The following is a 19,144-nucleotide window of genomic DNA, read 5'->3' as shown; positions in this document are numbered from 1 at the left end:
AGCAAAATAAGCGTTACTGCAGCAATGTACACAAACACCTTATCACTCTAAAATCGCAGCGTGTACAAAGATCAACGAGCGCATCCGTGAAATGGCAATAAAAGTCAAGAATTTGTCTTCTCTGTTCAAGAATTTGGATATGTCCCGCTATCCAAGGTAAGGCCTCCAAATCTCAACGTTTCTAGTAAGGGAAACGCCTTCCAGATTTCTATGATCGCCTGGATGATCAAGTATCGATAAGTCCGCTTGGAACAAGCTTTATTGCATCTCAACTCATGTCGTACGATGAACGCATTAAATTACTAAAGATTTTAATTAAATAGTATGAAAGCAAATTAAAATTGCCGCTCATCAATTAAATAAATATTGTAATAAAGGTCTCGAGCAATTTATTTTTTGTTAATTTTTAAAGAGACTTTGAGCCGATTGGCCTCATTCGCCTCTTTGAGCCATTTATTGTTACTCTCGTATTCAATAAATGAAAGGTATATCTGAGTCTTAATATTACATGTACAGCTGTAAACCCCCTTTTGCTAACTCGATACGATAAACGATAAACAATTACGCCTAACATATTTAACGGCACAAGAGTTTATTTTGTATTCATAGGAATTTTGTATGATCAATAAAACATCCTTTCGCAAGCATCTTTTTTCACATTTTTATCCAATTATTTTTATGATCAGTGTACTCAAAACCCATTGGTTGACTCCAGTTCTATGGCTTTTTCTTCTCAATGTCTTAAAAAAAATGGAAAATAAAAAAAGACGTAAACTACCAACAAACTCATAGAACTCTACAAGTTGCTATGAAGGAATGCAAATATTCTACAAATCTCACGATGTTGTGTATGCAATAGAAACCATAAAAATGAAAACGATGCTCAAGTTGTAAAATGATGTACCGGTTACCTTTACGAACGGCTCATCGGCACAAATCGTTGACCTTTTCCAATCACCTTAAGGTGCTGGAATTATTTTATTACAGCTCAACCTCGCACAAGCTCATCCGATGACACCAAATCATCGTTACGCTCGCATCCGCCTTCGACATCATTCGCGTTAGGCAGGCAAAATCATATTCCATTGAAGGCGATTAAGGAGAAGTAGGACGGATGAAACTCGATTGTCGACCCAGTAATGATACCGAAACTCCTCGATTATTTCCCATTGCCCTCCCGGGTGTGACCTATCCCGCACGAGTAGACCACCCCGGCGGTGCTGCAAACGGACACTTCCTTTCCGTTTATTTCTCATTTTCTCTTCCGTTTTCCCTTTTTCTGTGTGTGCAATTTGAAGTGAAGATCCGGAAGGAAGATCCTACTAAAACTTAAAAAAAAAAGCAATAGCAACCAAATACCACACGACCTACGGGGACAGATCGGACAGGGGACACCGATCTCACAGCTGACAACTGCATTTTCTTCGGCAATAATGGCTCAATTAGACAACAGGCCAGCAGCAGCAGGAAGAACCTAACCACCAACGGTGGACAAAGAAATCAGCGGGAAGGAAATAAATCCATCCCTACAGCACAAACAACAAAAACGTGCGTTCGCGTCTTGCATCCTATAGCCACTACCGTCGACGACGAAGCATGGGGAACGATTGCAATCCCTACCAACGGATACATAAATCGATGGATTTTTGGTCCTTGCCCAGCACTTTTCTACCAGCAAGTCAATCAACTTGCTGCGAGTTTAAACTGGAGCAAAGAAGTACCACAGAGTTTCTTCAGAAGATGTCTCCATGAGACACCGTGCCTAAAGAGTTCGATCATCCCCGTTCGGCGTACAGCCCTGCCTGTATCTGTTTGTCCTTGTTTCTAACAGGACACAGGCTCTTCCGTAATGGTGATCGTATATTTCACCCTCTCCCCCTCTTGAACGTTCCTTCCAGCCAAATGTAAATTGAGCGAAAGTTCCGGCTAGGGTAGAAAAAAATGAAATACGTTTGACATACCGGGACAATCAGTCAAACTACAAAAAAAACACACGCAACAAAAACAAATCCAAATGTCCAAACCGTCCAAAACCAACAGAAAAACAGCAACGAATCGAGGCCCTAACAAGCGGTCGCTGGAAGATTTAGGAAAGGACAGTTTGTGCTTTTCTCCTGATGTCATCATTATTACGACCTTTGCTTTATTAAACGGCGCTTGATTGATCGTTCTTTTTTTTGTTTTGAGCAATGCTCAGCACATCCAGATCTCCAAAAGTGAGCCCCGGTATCCCTGGAAATGACATTTGAAGGTATATAGTTTGTGTGGCTTGCGCTGGTTGTAAATATTATTTCTGTCCACCGCAGGGTTGGCAGTTATTAGCAAATGGATCTTCATTTCTATATCGCTTTCTCTTTCGCTCTCCTTTTCTTTCTCGTTTCCTCTCTAGATATCTTTATGTCCTATACCCAAAACGTGGCGTGCGGTCCGATGCGAAGCAACGCAAACGAAATTTAATTGTATCTCATTTGATTACATTCATCATAAATTTGTTCCCCAAAACTCGACGAGACTGAAAAGAAAGTCTTGATGACTATATTTCTTTGCACGTCATAATGGATGAATGTAAACAAAAAAAAGAAAGATTTAACCCTCCATTGCCAAAACGTTTTTAAAGTTCGTTTTTAAAGTTCGCTTGCAAACAGGCCGAGCCACCCTGTGTGTCTTCTGGCACACATATACACGCACGTAGTCTCCCAGAATCCAATAAGAATTACACGCTGTGAGCATCCTTTCCCAACCGAATATGTGTGCTATTTAGTGTCGCGTCTGGTTGTGTTGTTTGTTTCGTATACAGTTGGCGATCTAATGCCGAAACATTCGGGCGTTCGGTATCTAAATTTTAAATGGTGAGTTTTTTTTTTTTTGCTGTGAACTGAGATTTTCGCCAACTTTGCAAACAGAAAGAACAGACAGAACACAAAAAAGACTCACCAGCAGCTCGCCATAGCCAACATCACCGGTAGGTGATTTCATTTTTATCCACATCATATTCGATTATACGTGTGCATCGTTTATGGGTTATTTTTCTCCCGTCTGCAAGCTTATTGGAGTTTTTTTTTTATTTCTCTTTTCTTTTCAAAGTGTCGCATCTGACCAACATCTGACGACTGTAGACAACCTTTTTGCGGGTCCTTCCATGCGAGCGCAGTAGACAAAGACAACATACTCATCCATTGATTTTTTGACGCAACGAAACAGAAAGAGAGGCAGCGTTTGGAGCAGAGGCCACCAGGCGAACCACCCGTCATCAAGATACATTTTATGCAATTTTATGTCATCACGTCAACCCGAGCTACCTGGCTACACTAAAAAAGCAAAGGTAGAAACAGGGAAATCCCGGGGCGGAGGGGGGCATATTTTTGAGATTTGAATTTTGCTGTCAAAAATATGCTAAACATATTCATAAGAAATATGCGACCATCCCTGCAATGCCCCGCCGTATTAGATGTCGTTCTTCTAAGCAGCGTTTTTGAAAGCCATACAGCAGCTGAGGCGATGCTCTTGCAAACTCGTCAATACGATTTTATCTGCGTGTTGTGCACTAACAATTCGGGGGTACAAACTTTGAGTTATGTAGACTATTATGTTTAATTAAAGTAGCGATATTTATCACCATAAAGACTTATTCCTCTTAAAAATTCGCTTTAATTAATATTGAGGTAGAGGGTGACACTCTTTGTGCAAAATAATTGTGTTAAAAACAATTAAAAATCCACCACAGCACAGTTTACTGTATATCAAACAAAAATAACCAAACACATAGAATACTAACCAAACATCAATAAATTGCTTACTACCTTAAATTTCTTAAATATTCAAATATAAAATCTTTCTATTTGGGATCTGCCCATTGTTCCACGGAAGGGTGCCACAAACTGAGCAGCCTGGCTGACAATGTTTGATGAGCTTATTTTTAATGCAGACCTACCTCAAACATGCCACCTACAAAACCCTCCTCGTTTGCAATACATCATCCGTAAGTGCCTGGGCAGATGAATGTTTTCGGATTCGAACCCCTTCCATCACTTTGTCTCACTCTGATAAACTTTTTTTTCTCCTCGTGAGGTAAAATATGAAGGGAAATTAAACAAAAATATGAGAAAACCAATCCTTTTTTTCCACTTCGTTTGAATAACAATTCTAAAGCGTCCGTGTACATGCGCAAAATCGAACAAAACAGTCCCCGTACAAGGGGGACAAAAGGCTCGACGAAAAGCGTATGGGAAGCAAAAAGGGGTTTTGGATAGCGAGAACTCGGCAGACCCCGTGTTAAAGACTGCCCTGTCGTGGCACCGAGGGTGCCAAGGGAAGCCCGCCTGTTCGAATGCTGTTTCTGACTGTCCAACTAGAAGTCTTACACATCCTTTCCCTCGGCCCACGTGGAAAAAGGACGCGCCTAACAAAAAAAGGTCTCACTACATGCGCCGTATCAAAACGCTTAAGCCCGTGGTGGGCGAGCAATAAAAAAGGATTAAGATATCCTTCGACGATCGCTTTTGGAAAGCCCTTTTCATGTCGTGTCGCGAGGCAGACGGCCGAAAAAGGGGAAAGAAAAGGGTGAACAGGGCTAGGTTCGTCGTTTGTGCCGACCAGCGGAAAAGGATCACTTGCCGCGATCGAGGCAAAGGTGTCCCGTTGGTGGACCGCTTGCCGGCCTCAGTAGAGCGAGTTAAGCGTGCGCCGATGCTTTTGCTCGCATTGAATCGATCTGGACGGTGAATGCACCCAAGAGGTGCCGAACAAAGGGACGGTACATTTGAAGCGACGAGAAACGATGACAAGAAGCGAAAATAGGCGAAGAAAACAGCCCGCGATTCTCGCTCGAGTGGTGAGTAATGGTTTCGTGGTCCTAAAAATCCGAACCCAGTACCCGGTGTTGTGCAGAAAATGTACCAATGTGCATCTGGGCGAACTATAGCTGTGTTCCCTATGAAGAGTCCCCGGGCAGGACGAATCGCAATCCGTTCCGTGTTGCTGCCGGTCGGAGGGACCAAGTTTCACGCATGATTTTGTCCCTTCCTAAGCAGGCTGTGCCGATGTCACTGCTTGTGTGTGTGTGTGTGCGCTTCGTTCCGGTAATTTCCCTGCACCGTATATGTCTGGTGTGGGTGGTCGTGTCCCGATTATTCCGATGCCACCCGGGCTCTATCGGCTTTGCCAGGGGGGGGCTGTGATGGCTTAGACGCAAGCCATCCAAGACAAAACCAAAGACAAAACGGTATGGTTGAGCAGCGGGAGGAAGAAGAGAATGAAATCCTCGAGCCGATAATTAGCTCACCGGAGAGGATCTGCCCAGCTCACGGCGCTCATATGGGCTACGCATTTCATTTCCTTTGCCATAGGCGGTACAATGGCTCAACAAATTAGCCAGCAGCCAAACAATGCGCAAAATACCTTCTAATAGCCGCATGCGCACACGTCGGATGTCCAGCTGGCCCCCAGTACCGTCACCGTAGCGAAGAAGGAAGGTGTCCTAAGACGTATGGAAAATCGGTCAACCGTCGCAAAGAAGACTTCCAGCAAAGCGAAAAGGTGTGACCGGCCGAGCCGCAGCCATTGATCCCGGGACATTGATATATGCAAAGGATGCGCGCCGTATCTTCGACTGTAGCCGAAGTCCCTGACGAAGATGCCAATTTGTAGCGTAATCTCGGAAGATCCGCAGGCAGAGCAGCCGCGCACAAATTAGCCCTAATCCTGAGCGGCAGGTCGGCAGTCGGCGACCCCAAAAGCTTTGGAACAATTATGTAATGAAGCTTACACAGTTGCCTTGTAGCAAATCGGGTTCTCGAGACCTGTCGGCTCTGTGCAAGATCGTGTGTTAACGATTGCGCCCAGCCTGGAAATCCCTGCAGCGAAGAACCACAGAGCACGGAAAGCAGAAGATACACAGAACACAGAGCCGCGGCATCTTGGTCGATCGGCAGGCCAAACAATAGGCATCCCAGAAATTCCCCCGTTTTTGGGGGGCAGATGTATTTTGGATTTGAGTGTAAGCATCGCCTTCGCGATCGGGAGTGGTTCTCACCTTTCTTTCGGTACGTTTCACATGCCACTTCACAGACTCCAATAAAAGAATGCCCGCACTAGTTATCAGTGCGCACCCACTGACATGTTTACGATGGGGTCTCATTTCGCCTGCGCTACAAGTCCCATCTTGAAGCCTGCAATAAAATCTGGCATTGTACGGACGTGTATTTTCTTGATGAATATCAAGTAAAAAGCGTTTGGTATTGTTCCGTACGACGTGGCTGGAGAGCTCCACAACTCCAGATCCTGGAAATGTTGAGCTACCAATAAAGCAATAAACCAATCATAACGAGACCACATCGCTAATCCATCGATTCCTGTCCATGAATGCCCGCGTCAAATGAGCGCTTATCGTGATGCTTTAGTTCATTGCCCGTCCTAAAGGAAAGATCCGTCCGAAGGCTCCTCCAACAATACTATTAACCTTGACGTGTTGGAGTTGCTTTCATAAATCATACCACCAATATATGAGAATGCATCATATGAAAGAAGCAGCCGTTAGTGTTTTTTTTTTTTTAATCTTTTCGTTCAAAGGGCCGCCTCAATCTTCAGCTCCTGGAACGCGAACTTCAAAGGCGGCTCACGCACTCCTATGGATGGGAATGATTAATATGATTAAATTTTTACGTTGTGGAAAAACTTAGAATAACCCGTACATCACCCAGGACGCTTCCCACCTTCGGATATTGCTCCAAGGTCCCGAGTAGATTGCGTTGTGGGTGGTAAACGCATTATACCGTACGACGGCGAAGCATGAAACGCTTCCGGCACGCAGTTTCGAAGCTACGTCCACAACTACACAAAAAGAAAACAAACAAAACGAGCCCAAAAAGTGTATTATCTTTTAATATCTTGTCAGCCGATGGGCGCCCCGGAACTCGTCACCTCGACGAGGAATGAGCCTCCCGCCTCGCCCCACTTTTTTTGTGCGTGGCACGAGCGCTTGTGAGCAGAAACAAAAAAGACCCCGTCACATAAACGTCAATTAAATTCTAAACGTTACGCCGATGACAGCCGCAGAGTGGAGCGGCCTTCTCACCCGCTTCGATACGGCTCCCGGTGCAGCTAAGCGGCATTTAAACGCTAATTTGCGCCATCAAAAACGGAAACGACTGCAGTCGGTGGCTTTGGGGGCCATGTGTGTGTTTTGAGGATTTTTTTTTTCGTCTCTATAGTGCGGCATAGTTTTGCTCCAATTCCAATCAGCACGCGACAGGATTGGGCTGCAGTTTTGCATACCTAATTGGCAGCCGACGCAACTTGACGCGGCTTGGCCCGGGGAAGAGTATGGAGAATGGAGCGAAGAGATAAAAATGCAAATACGCCGATGCTGTCGGCAGGCGCAAAGATCACAGGCACCATAGCGCACGACACGCGACTTTGACTGTGATGATGACACTGTGTCGTTTCGTGTCGGGGCTTTTGGGTTCTCCAATGCACCGGATGTTTTATTTTTGTTACATACGTCAGCAAAAAAAGGTGTCAGAGAGTTTCTTGATGGGGAGCACTCTGGGAAGGGTGTGGAAGAAGAAACCTGCAGATGGTGATTGATTTTTTTGTTCCTCTGCTTCATCCAAGGATCATCCCGGTCAGCTTTGGTGTGGTTGTTGATGGTGCCTGGTTTTGGATACTGTTTCCCGTTTGACATCTGACATGTTTGGGACACTGGAAAATCCTCTTGCCAGCACATTCAATGCTTGTGAATTAAGCACCAAGGGTGAACTGGAAGGATACGGGAGTTTGAAACCCTTTCTGAAGTAAACGGTTGAGAGTTTTTTTGCCAAGTCGTATTAACAAAACAAGGGTGACAGTATTTCAGAGAAGAACGTTAATCCATCGGAATTAAAAAAGGCGCTGCAAAAAAATCCGGGGATCACATTGTCATGCGTTTGGGGGGAGCAAATCGTTTGAATTATTCCTTTATTAATTCCTTCAATCGGAACACTCTGCTGTGCTAAGGTCATCCGTGAGGAGCTAACTTACCCATCTTTGATGCCGCTCATCCTTACCTTTTAGTTCTTCACACAGGCGCAATCGTTTTCCTGGAAATCGCTCCACTCAAAGCGAAAGAAATAGCCTACAAAGCGTAGCAAAGCGTTCAAGTGCCGAAGTACCGCTACTGCCGTCACAAATCGATTAAAGATCCAGGTCACTTTCGGTCAGCGCGACCCCAGTAGCCGTCGTCCCAGCGCGTTGTCCGCTTACGATACGCTTCCTGGTGCATTTTGGGATAATCTTCTCCAGCACCGGGGCCCGTTACGAAGACGACGAATTCCAGCGTACCTCGAATACAAGAAGAAGAAAATGTTACGTGCGTACCAAACACACACGCACGCACACAAACACACGATGTAGGTTGACAGGACTCGCCCCGGAGGGTGATATTTTATTCCGGAGCACCTTCGTAGCCTTGCAAGAATGCGGTATTGTAGTGTTTTCTTTCGATTTCCAAGGGTGTCCCTATCAAGCGAGATCGATGAGAACCGTGTCCCACGGGCCGTATCTTCGTGTAGTTGCTTGCATTGGTCTTGCTCTTCTCATTTTCTATCAGTGTACCAATTCACCAAAGCCTCCCAAAGCTGAAGGAAGGAGGAACGACAAGAAGCGCAGGGCGCTGCAAGAATGAAAAAAAAACTGAAACCCCGCACAACAAGTTCGTCCTGATTCCTAAAGGAGTCCTTTGCGCAGCCAAAGAAAAGAAACCAGCTCATTGTCCCAGTTTGAGTCCGGGTTGATGTTGCAAAGTCTCAGGTAGCTCGGGATAGAAAATCTCGTCCCTCGAGAACCTCCAGCACACAGCATCCCGTACGAACGTCTTACAATTGCTGCTCAGGTTCGCTGCTTTCCTCTCCATTTTGCCTTGAATTTTTCAGAAGTTCTCGGTGCTCCGGGATTTCGCTATTGCGTCGCAAAGGTACACAAGATTACGGCATTTCTTCCAGCAACCTTAATGGCTAAGATATTGCAAGACTTTCCCCTTCCGCCGTTCTGTCCTCTCCTCTGTGCGGCAAAGATGCACACGCGATAATGCAACGAACCCTCGGTAGAAAATGAGCTGCTACGGATGCGTATCGAAGCGAAAGAGAAACTGTCTGGATCTTAGCCGTGTCTTGAGACACGGCCTTACCTGGTGTATGGCAGGTCCGCTGGTCCTTCTATTTGTTGCAAAATCATTGCGCACAGTTCGAGGACCTTCTACGCGGGACCCCTGGCAACTACCTGTCTGGGAATGGATGGTGCCTCCGGGCGAGCTCGACTAAAGCCCGCGCAAGGTCCTCCGGCACACTCCAATCGGACGGAAAAAACAAATAGACTAAGTTGTCGCTTCACACCTACCGTACCTTTGGTTTGGTGCGCATGTACGCGAGGTTTTCGTGCGCCCAACTGCACTTCCCGGTGGTCGGATACGCTGCACAGCATCGGCAGTACGTTGTTCACACGCCATCATGCTATCGTCATGGTGCAGTGGCAAAGTGGTAATGTACCGTTCGGAACCGTGACAATATTAACAACACACCAGCGTGCGTGTCTGTAAAGTAGAGAGAGAAAGAGAGCGCGGTTAAGAGAAAGGACACAACAACGCAAAAAAGTAGTTAATGTACTTCGTAAGCTACTCCCAGAATCTTCAGCGCATGGGCTTCAGATTCAACCAATTTACGAGTATAGCACACTTCGCCCGCAAACGGTTCGTCTGTCACATAATCCTCGTGCAAGAAGATGACGCTCCGCATCGGATTACCCCAGCCGGGATGACTCAAGTAACGCAATCTTTCGGCCCGTCTGCTCGGCTGCGCGCAAAACGTTGCCTAGCGGTTTGTCCTGTGACTTAGTACCACCGGTTGCGACCCGATGCTGGCCACATTTGGCCCATGCCGGTTTGCCTGGCAGACACATATGGCGCGTGTCGTTTCGTATGCTCATATTGCTCGAGTTTGGAGAAGAAATTGATTTCGTTTTTTTTTCTTGTTACGTTAGTTCATCAGGGTCTAATACCATATGTTTCCACTGCGGATGACGACATGTTTCAAATTGCAGGAATTGGCTGCCACCGGGCAAAACTGAAGGCAACAGATTTATTCATAAAGACAGTGGTATCTCGCATAGAAAGAACCAAAATACACAATTTCTACTGCAACATCTCAATCAATTCGTAATGAATCGACCAATGTTCCAGAAATTCCTTTCGCGGCAGAACAACATGCGGATGATTGTGTTTGGGCTGTAGCTACCAGCTTGAGGAGTGTTCGGACGGTTTCCTTTTTTGCGCTCAGATAGGAGCAGCGTGTTTCCTCTCAAACGAATCACTTAGACAAATGAATAATTCAATGGTACATCATTGGGTTTTTTTTTTCTCGACCCCGATACTAGGTGCTGATGAAGAGCCGCGAACACGCTCATTTCTAATGTCTAACCGCTTGTCTTTGGTGCATCCACATCGCTGGTTTTAGGTTCTTGTGCGCATGTGTATGTGTGTGTGTGTGTTTGTCAGTGCCAAAATTGTCGGAGCATGCGGCTTCCACTTCCACAGCTTACCAGGTGGACCGGCGCACACACACACGCACCTGGTTCCTAAGTCGCTGCCGCTGATGGTGATGTGTATTTAATGTTTATGCTTCTGTTGCGGGCAGGTGGGCGAACGGGGTGCGCAAAGCACATCCTTAAAATGCCGCCAGAAGGGCCAGAAGACACAAAAGCACGGCGCAAAAAAAAAAAAACGACACCACAGAGCAGAAACGAAAAATCACGATCCGGCGTGTGGCCGATCGTCAAAAACCCTTTTCCACCACGCGGCCCGTTCGTCCCACAAAGGGTGCCGTTTGTTCCTTTTGCCCTTCTTTGCCATTTTGGACCGTACGGAGCTGTGGAAAATCTTATGTGATTTTTAACGCTGTCTGATGGGAGCAAAATTATCTCACTGGAAAGGTTTAGACGAGTCTCTAGAAGTTCGTTTTGCTAGTGGCAGAATTTCTCGCAAGGCCTCACGTTATAATTTTGTGAAGTTTAGATCTCACCGTAAATTACCGATCGGGATCTTTCGCCGTGATTGATCGCAGGAGGCTGGAATTTGATTTGAATTAAGGAAAGCCTGGAATGACTGAATGGCTGAATGGCTGCAGTCGAGCCGCCCGATCGCGAACACCGTGTTAACAGCAACCGTAAGATTATGCCCCGGTTGCGAGATTACACACCATCCATCGTACCGTTGAGGGTTCGCGATGGTTTTCCCGTATTTTTCTCAATCCAAACGGCAAACCAGCGACAAAAAAAACATACCCCAACCGTTCCGAAAGGAAGTGGATCGAGGGGAGTGAATAGTGATCGTGAGATCGCGCGCGAAGAGGATGGGGGGGGGAGGAGTGCACGAATCCTGCATCTGCCGGGGCCTGCTAGTGTGTGGATCCGCGTTGCATCCCTCTGCTGTCCGCTAGGCTGCTGCAGGCTGGCAGAGGAGCCGCAGAGCACCCGCATCCCGAGCAGAGGCAAGTCAACCCGCGACTTTCCTGTTCCCGACCCTCTTCCTCACTCTCTTTCACTCTATCTCTCCTTTTCTCTCCCTCTCTTTCTCTCTATCGCTCTTCAAGGAGAAAAAGCTGAAGCGGCAAATGAGGCAGGCGAAAGCAAACGAAAGAGAGCCCCGACAGCGCATTGAAGATGATCGTACGCGCAGCAACAACGCAACAAAAAAAAATATCAGAATGCGGCACGCGACCGGCTCGTCGAACGCGCGCGCGCGCATCTACAAACACACGCACGGAGCGACACACGCATTAGGGGTAGGTTTTTGGGAACCGAACCGACCCCCGAAGGCTCCCGGCGATCTCGCCCGATCTCGCTCTCCCGTGATCCTTTCGGCTGGCTGTAGAGTACTCATCTCGTAGATATGAATTCTGGTAAAAAGGCGAGAGAGAGAGAGAGAGAGATAGAAAGAGAGAGAGAGAGAGAGAGATCGAAATGCGCCTGAGAAAACAGATAGGAGCAACAAAGAACTGAAAAAAAAAACTTACAAAACACAACGAAGGGCAGAAGAAAACGGAGCGAACGATAGGAGGTGGTGTGGCAAGTGGTTGAAGGGAAGAAAGATAAAGATAGAAAGACACGAACGAGAGAGCGAGGGAACGAGAGCAGAAACTGATACAAGATCGTCTTGCTGTGTGTGTGTGTGTGTGTGTGTGTGTGTGTGTGCATCAAAAAGGATCTTCTCGAGCGATTTTGGAAAGCGAAGAGCGAAACCCGAAAAAACCTTCTCTCACGTACGGGGAGCGCGCGAGCGAAACGGAACCGATCTTTTGCCGTGCCGAGCCCGGCAGCGAGAGCGTGATGGAGCGGCGCCGAAGAGAGCGGACGTGCGGCCGCGTGCACACACTCGCTCGCTCCGTACGCAAGTGCCTGTGCGACCCGGAGCAAAGTGCGGCGAAGGTGGCGTGGTGGCCCGAAAAACTGTACAAAACGCATTGCCCTAAGCCCAGAAGGTATCATTTCGGGAGCAACTTCCGATGCGTGCGCACTACTCACTGCTCGGACCAGTATAAGCGGAGCTGAAGATCAAGTGCGGTGCGCTCAGTGTGGTGTCTACTTGCAAACAGGACAGTCAGTCTTCGGCAAGACCTGACCGGCGGAACAAGTGCGTGTGATCGGTGTAGTGCAGGAATTTAACGTGCAGAGACGAAAAAAAAACACAGTGTGATCTCGGTGGTGAGCAGCATTTATTGCAAAGTGGAACCGAAATTTGAGGTTCGTGCAGCAATCCCGAAACAATCCTTCCGGAGTAGCGGTCGCTTTCGTTCAAAATTCTCCAATCAATTCAATCCCCATCCTTGGCACCGGCGTGCAACTGGGAACCAGTGGCGGGTGGTGTTTTCGGCGATCCAAAGTGATCTGAGCTGATCCCTCTGCAGGGACACTTCCAATCCAAAAGCGACAAACCACGACAAAACCATGGCAGCAGCGGTGCGCAGTATGGCACTCAGCCAAAATCTGCACAACATTATGCCGGGCAACTGTGGGCTGGCGCTGCAGCAGAAACCGATCGGTTCTGGACAGTTGACCAGCAGCTCGGCCGCTTCCCTGCTCGGCAAGCAGCGGCCACTGGCGCCGGCCCCAACCGTGCTGGGCGGCCACCGGGCCAACGCGAAGCTGCCCGGTGCCGGCCCGATAGTGAGCAGCAGCAGCGGCAGCGGCAGCAAGAAGTACGCCTACTGCGGGCTGCCGTACGCGACCCCGCAACAATCAGCCTCGGTACAGCGGCGCAATGCACGCGAGCGGAACCGCGTCAAGCAGGTGAACAATGGGTTCGCGAACCTGCGCCAGCACATCCCATCAACCGTGGTGACCGCGCTGACGAATGGGGCGCGCGGCGCCAACAAGAAGCTCAGCAAGGTCGACACACTGCGGCTGGCGGTCGAGTACATCCGCAGCCTGCAGCGCATGCTGGACGAGAACGGTGGCGAGCTGCCGTCCAACAAGCAGCAGCAGCAACTCACCAGCGCCTCCAGCACCAATCAACTGTCGAACAGCTCGCTCTGCTCGGCCTCCTCGGGCAGCTCCACCTACTACGGCACGATGTCGGAACCGTCGAACGCGTCCTCGCCGGCACCGTCCCATCTGTCCGACCACTCGTCGCACGGTGGCACTGGCGGCGGCGGCGGCGGCTGTTACGCACCGATCGCCGGCGGCTTCAAGCACGAACCGTACGACATCTACGTCGATCCGTCCAGCTCGCCGACACCGTCGTTCGGTTCGGACCACGGCATTGGTGGTGTTACGTCTTCGTCTGTGCATCTGCATGCTGGCGGCCACTCGACGGTGCTAGGTTCGGCGACCGACAACAATAACTACATCCTTGCCCAGCAGCAGCAGCAGCAGCAGCAGCAGCAGCACCATCAGCATCAGCCCCAACAGCAGCACCAGCAGCAGTACCACAGTCATCCTCACCACACACCGGTACAGTTCAAGACCGAGCTGCACGACAACACGCAGTACGACGAGGAGCTGAGCCCTCAGAATCCCGACGACGAGGAACTGCTCGACTACATCTCCTGGTGGCAGCAGCAGTAACACGCCCCCACAGCATCCTAATCGGTAGGTGTTCACACTCGCCCCGCAAACCCTGGGAGCTACTCCGCTGCAAAACAAAACAAATGTCATACATGTACTAAATACCATCCTCCCATTCTTTTCTCTCCTCTCACGCAATTATAGAAACGGCAATCGATAGATGCCCCGAGGGAACGGTCTAGTCAACGCGCGTGTGTGCGAGTGCGTGCTCCTGCCAATAAAACACCCACACCAGCAAATGCTTGCCAGTGACGAGGTCCACTCGTAACCAAGAGTGTTGTGAAGGTGCAATCTCCTCTCAGTGTTCGCTTATCCGGAGCACAGAGGATGAACGTACCAACGCCTGAGCAAGCGTGTTCATCGGTGCGTCCCCGCAACCTACCCAGTTGAAATCACGCAAAGTGCCTTTTTTACACTTGTAGCCTCGGTCCTTGTAGCTGTATGCAACGGCAAAATGATGTTTTATTATAGTTATACTACTGATGTTTATACACACGTTACGGAGCTATCATTTATTAATCTTTTTTTTGTAATGTACATGTATTGCGAGCGTTTCTATTGAACCATCGCTCTTGCTTGCTTAAGTTTATTGTACTATTTATAGTTACACATTGCCCAACAAACAGGGAACACGAGAGAATGAGACACTGATTAAAGTTAGCAGCTAGGGATTGTACAGGAAAGAGAGAGAGAGAGAGAGAGAGAGAGAGAGAAAGAGAGAACAAGTCATAGTCATCAGTGTAGCAATGCGATTCGAAAAAACAACAGCAAACCAGTGAAACAATTTCGCCTCGGGTTAGTTTTTCGCGTTAGTATAGTGTATAAGTTGTTAAGTACTGTTGTCGGCCATCTTTATATTATATATATATATTGCAGTTCAAATATTATTTAGCGCGCTATACAGTGAAGCGATTGTACAAAGCAATTTACGTTGCGTTGCACGTAGAAATTTAATAAAAGAAAACCCCACACACACAGCCAAACACACACTCGCTCGAACAGCAGAGGTGCTAGAGTGTATGGTATTTGAAAAAAAAATCCCTAAATGGTGTACGTTTTATTTGGTTGAATTTTATAGTTTTTACAAGAAAAAGCGAATAACAATAAGAAATACCTGCTGCGCACATTGTTTGGAAAGCAGTACCTGTCCAACCAGGTAAGCCTTGAAGTTTCTTATGAGGTTTTTTTGCATGGAATACATATTTCCTTTGGAAGATGCAAGTTAAGGGATTTTTGAAGGGAAAAAAGGTTATATCAATGATTGTGTGAAACTATTCCTGCAAGATCCTACGTTTAGGTTATTTTTCTAGTAGTGGTCTCATCCGATATCCTTGTATATTGAATGTCAAATAGAAATCAATGAAATCTAGGCTCAGTGAATAAAATCAAACCATGATGTGATTTAGTCAATGTCTTCAGCGCACGCAACATGGAATCATGGACATTTGACTTTCCAAGAAATCAACTTACACGAGTAATATCGCCCCATCCGCTCCTTTTGCACTGCACGGTAACTTCACTGTTCCAATAGATCAATAATATTTTTTCTGCGTCCCTACCTCGACACAATCGACTTGTCTGTTCTCTAGTCGGAAGCGATTTTTTATAGAACCCTGAGCTACAAGCCTTCTTGCTCGGTATCTTATCTAGAGCTCTTAGGAGCGTGTGCGGAGTTAGTTGGTGCGCCGTCTCTTCCGGTGGTCCAGTTTTGCTAGCCATCGATTATGATTCTTCTTCACGATGCTAATTTGTAGCGCAGATAAGGCGCAGATATGAAAGAGCACGTAACTTAGACTGTACAAATACGGTGTATTTATCGTTGCAAGTACCCGGGAACCCTTGAACTCAACCTATGCCGTGTGAGGGGATGTGTGCTGTCTACTCCGGAAATTTTGGTAGACCGTGTCGGGAAGCTATGCCGACCATCGGTAATGGATGGGAGGTAAAATATTGGAGCAGCTACAACCATCCATCAATAATTAGCATGAGCCTAATATTGTAGTGCGCCTAAATAATTGATGACGTCGAGGAAATAATGGCTCCAATTGATTGGCTGGCAGCTACGAGCTTGTACGGGTCATGCGGAAGAGATGCCTGATAAGCGAACATAGGGGTCGGATTTTGACATTTCCGTTTCTTTACTCCTCTGTACATTGAAACATTGAATCATTTACATTTCTGTTCCCTTCATAGCATTTGTATATCCCTTAGTGCGTAATTATGTACAAAAAGAAACATTCCTATAGTTAACAAAGTCTCGATTGCTATAAAACGATTCGATAGCTCCTACCAATCTTGCCTATAACTTGTCTCGTGTGTAAATATTGACGGCCTGCGCGAAGCGCGTGCAGTTTCGAATCCACGCTTTCGTCGCACGACAAATCAATCCCCACCACCCTCTTCCACGCTCTCTTCTCTTTCTCTTCTTTTCCATGCCCGCATGTTGACATAATGTGTCGTGGAATGTAAACAAGATATGCTGCGGTGTCGTGCGCCATCCCGCTCAAGCGCGGCTAGGATTAGTCATTGGTTAGTTGCAAATGTTTAAGAGACAGAATATTTCTCTGTACCGACGTCTGTTTGACCATTTCACGTCCGGCAGCACAGCACCGCGCGGTTTGCCGTGCCAAGGAGCGCAAGTGCCGCATGAATTGAGCTTGAGAATTTAGGGAGTTTCAAAAAGAAAAGAACGGAATAAAACCGTCATCTGTGGTCGAGTTTGTCCTTACCTGCGCTAAGATTCTGATGAAATCAGTATGTCAAATATCGTCACCGGCTGAACCAGCAATGACAGCATTGCATTAATGCTAGGGTGATCGCACCTCACGCCCTATCGCAACCGTACAATAAATTAATGTACAATATGTACAACCTTCAGCACCGTTCAACGACACACACACACCCCCGCCGGGAAGATCGAGATAGAGGGAGAGAAAGCTGGCAAAATCGATGCGACCACACGTAGTCCCATCATCCGCGCCTGGGTTGATCGATAGCAACGGTCCCCGAGATGTCTCGAGATGTCCTGCGGCGACCGTGTGTGGCTTACCACGCAGAGTAATTATATCGTGTTGCTCTTCTTTTTTTCTTTCAGACCACACAGTGCAAACGCTGCAAGATACGGGACAAACGCATGGGTGATCGCAATCTCGGTACGGCTCCTCCGTTTTTCTCCGTTCTTTTGCATCGCACCAGTCCGAAATTGGTTTGCTATTGCCGAGGCCTGCTGTGCTGTCGTGTGTTTGTTTATTTTTATCTTTAAATCGAGACACATGTAGATGATGATCCTTCAAGCACGAGGTGTCTATTATTTGTAGCATCATTCTACAGGATAATTGTCACCTTCTAGCCAAGGAACACAAGGAACTCTGACAATGGAACCAGAAAAAAGGGATGTTTTTGGTTTGTGTCATGAAAACAGTCAAAACAAAAACACAAAGCTGTCTGCTTTGTGATTGGAATTGAATTGTGTTCCTTGCAGACGAAGATGGCTAGAATAATTGAGACCTGATCTGACATCGACACACGGGATTTGCAATACCACCTTCAGCTTCTCGGCCCTCGGGTCCTGGAAACAACAATCTGGCACTAAGACACATGGGCTGGTATGTCTTGATAAAAGATGTTACCATAATTAATGGCACCGGGGCACAGCCCCAGGAAGTGCAGATATCCGGCCACGTGACCGTTCGTGGAACCCGTTCAGCTGTGTGGTCTTGCTGGGTAGAGTGCGCCGTAGGGTGCATGGCGTGTTTGCACAAGCACCCACCGCGTGTGGCGCGTGTTTGTATCGAACCCATATCAGTTCGTGTAGAAAGTGTGGTCAACGATACGGTTTAATGTTTGCACTGGGTTGTGGGTGTGTAGGAATCGGCCGATAACAGCCCAGCATGGCATTGGGCGCCCCCGTCGCGTGTAGATTGATCCAGCTGTTCAATTATCTTGAAGACCGAAACGATACACTCGGATATTGCTGGATGTCGAAGATGTCGCTGTTGCGCAATCCAGACGTTTGGGACGTGCTTAGAACGTACCTGTGCATCCTGATAATGAGCCTGTGTGGTTCTATCCGTTACTGCTGCATGAACTTCTAACACCTTTCTCCGGACATTCTCCGAAAGCAGGGAATTAATAACCCTCTGAAGAACGTTGGTCGCCAGCGTACATCAACTTATCAGGACGACACGGACAGGCGGACGACTGATAAGCTAGGGAGGACGAGCACACATGCACGATCGCAAAGGTGTGAAGCACAGTGTGAAGCAAAGGTGAGAAAAGTCAAGAAGCGTAGGCGTTTGCTTGCCGATCGAAAGCACACAACGGTCTCGAAAACACTTTCGCTTTCCCGTGCATATTATTTGCCTACCTGGCTGACTGGGTAATCGTGCACGGCGAGTCGCATTCATTAACCGTTGCTGGGTTCAAGCGACCGGGCCAAGTGTGTTTGTGTCGTGTTCTTTGCCGTCGTTCAGTCGCCAGTTGTAAAGGTTCTCGTGGTCGTAAACTGCACTAGTACCCCATTAAAGGTTCACTTTACGATCTACAATCTTAAAAGGATTGTCCGGAACAACGCCACTCCAATAGCTTCGGCGCTCTTGTATTGGTAAAAATAATATACCTTATCGGGAGAAACCTTCCCATTCAGGACAATGCTTTCAGTGAGGTTCAATTGATGGATTTTGACACATGTCGCTGGTAGATAGGAAAACAAACAGTTCTTTCTATTTTGTTCGGGAATCTACGTATACACTGTCTAGATGGTGACGCTCGATAGGCCAAAACCCCCAAGATACCCGGCGACATCATATCAACGTTCCCAGATCCTCGCCGAACTCAATAAAGCTGTTCCTCGCTGCCTTGCGATGAAGTCGTACAGCGTACCCACACAAAACAAAAGCAAAGATAATCGATCCCTTTCGCTAAGAGGTTTTGTAGCGAAGATAAGGCACCCGACTGACCTGCAAACCCTTTCGCGGACCGACCAACAGGTAGCTGCGGACTTTCGGCGGACTTTCCAGCGAAACACCACACCACACGAACCGCCGGACGTCTTTAC

At 47.6% G+C, this 19,144-nt stretch overlaps 1 protein-coding gene across 1 annotated transcript; it reads left to right on the top strand.

Moving 5' to 3' along the window:
* The first annotated feature begins 12,526 nt into the window (after positions 1-12,526).
* LOC120906776 (achaete-scute complex protein T4-like) lies at positions 12,527-15,126 on the top strand. Its single transcript, XM_040318753.1, has 2 exons — positions 12,527-14,112; positions 14,233-15,126. Exon 1 carries the CDS (start codon positions 12,970-12,972, stop codon positions 14,086-14,088), a length of 1,119 nt encoding a protein of 372 aa, XP_040174687.1. The 5' UTR covers positions 12,527-12,969; the 3' UTR covers positions 14,089-14,112; positions 14,233-15,126.
* Positions 15,127-19,144: the final 4,018 nt, after the last annotated feature.

The sequence above is a fragment of the Anopheles arabiensis genome, chromosome X, assembly GCF_016920715.1.
Source record: "Anopheles arabiensis isolate DONGOLA chromosome X, AaraD3, whole genome shotgun sequence".
Classification (NCBI taxonomy): Eukaryota; Metazoa; Arthropoda; class Insecta; order Diptera; family Culicidae; genus Anopheles; species Anopheles arabiensis.
Note: the sequence above shows the minus strand (reverse complement) of the source record. Positions and strands in the feature narration are given on the sequence as shown.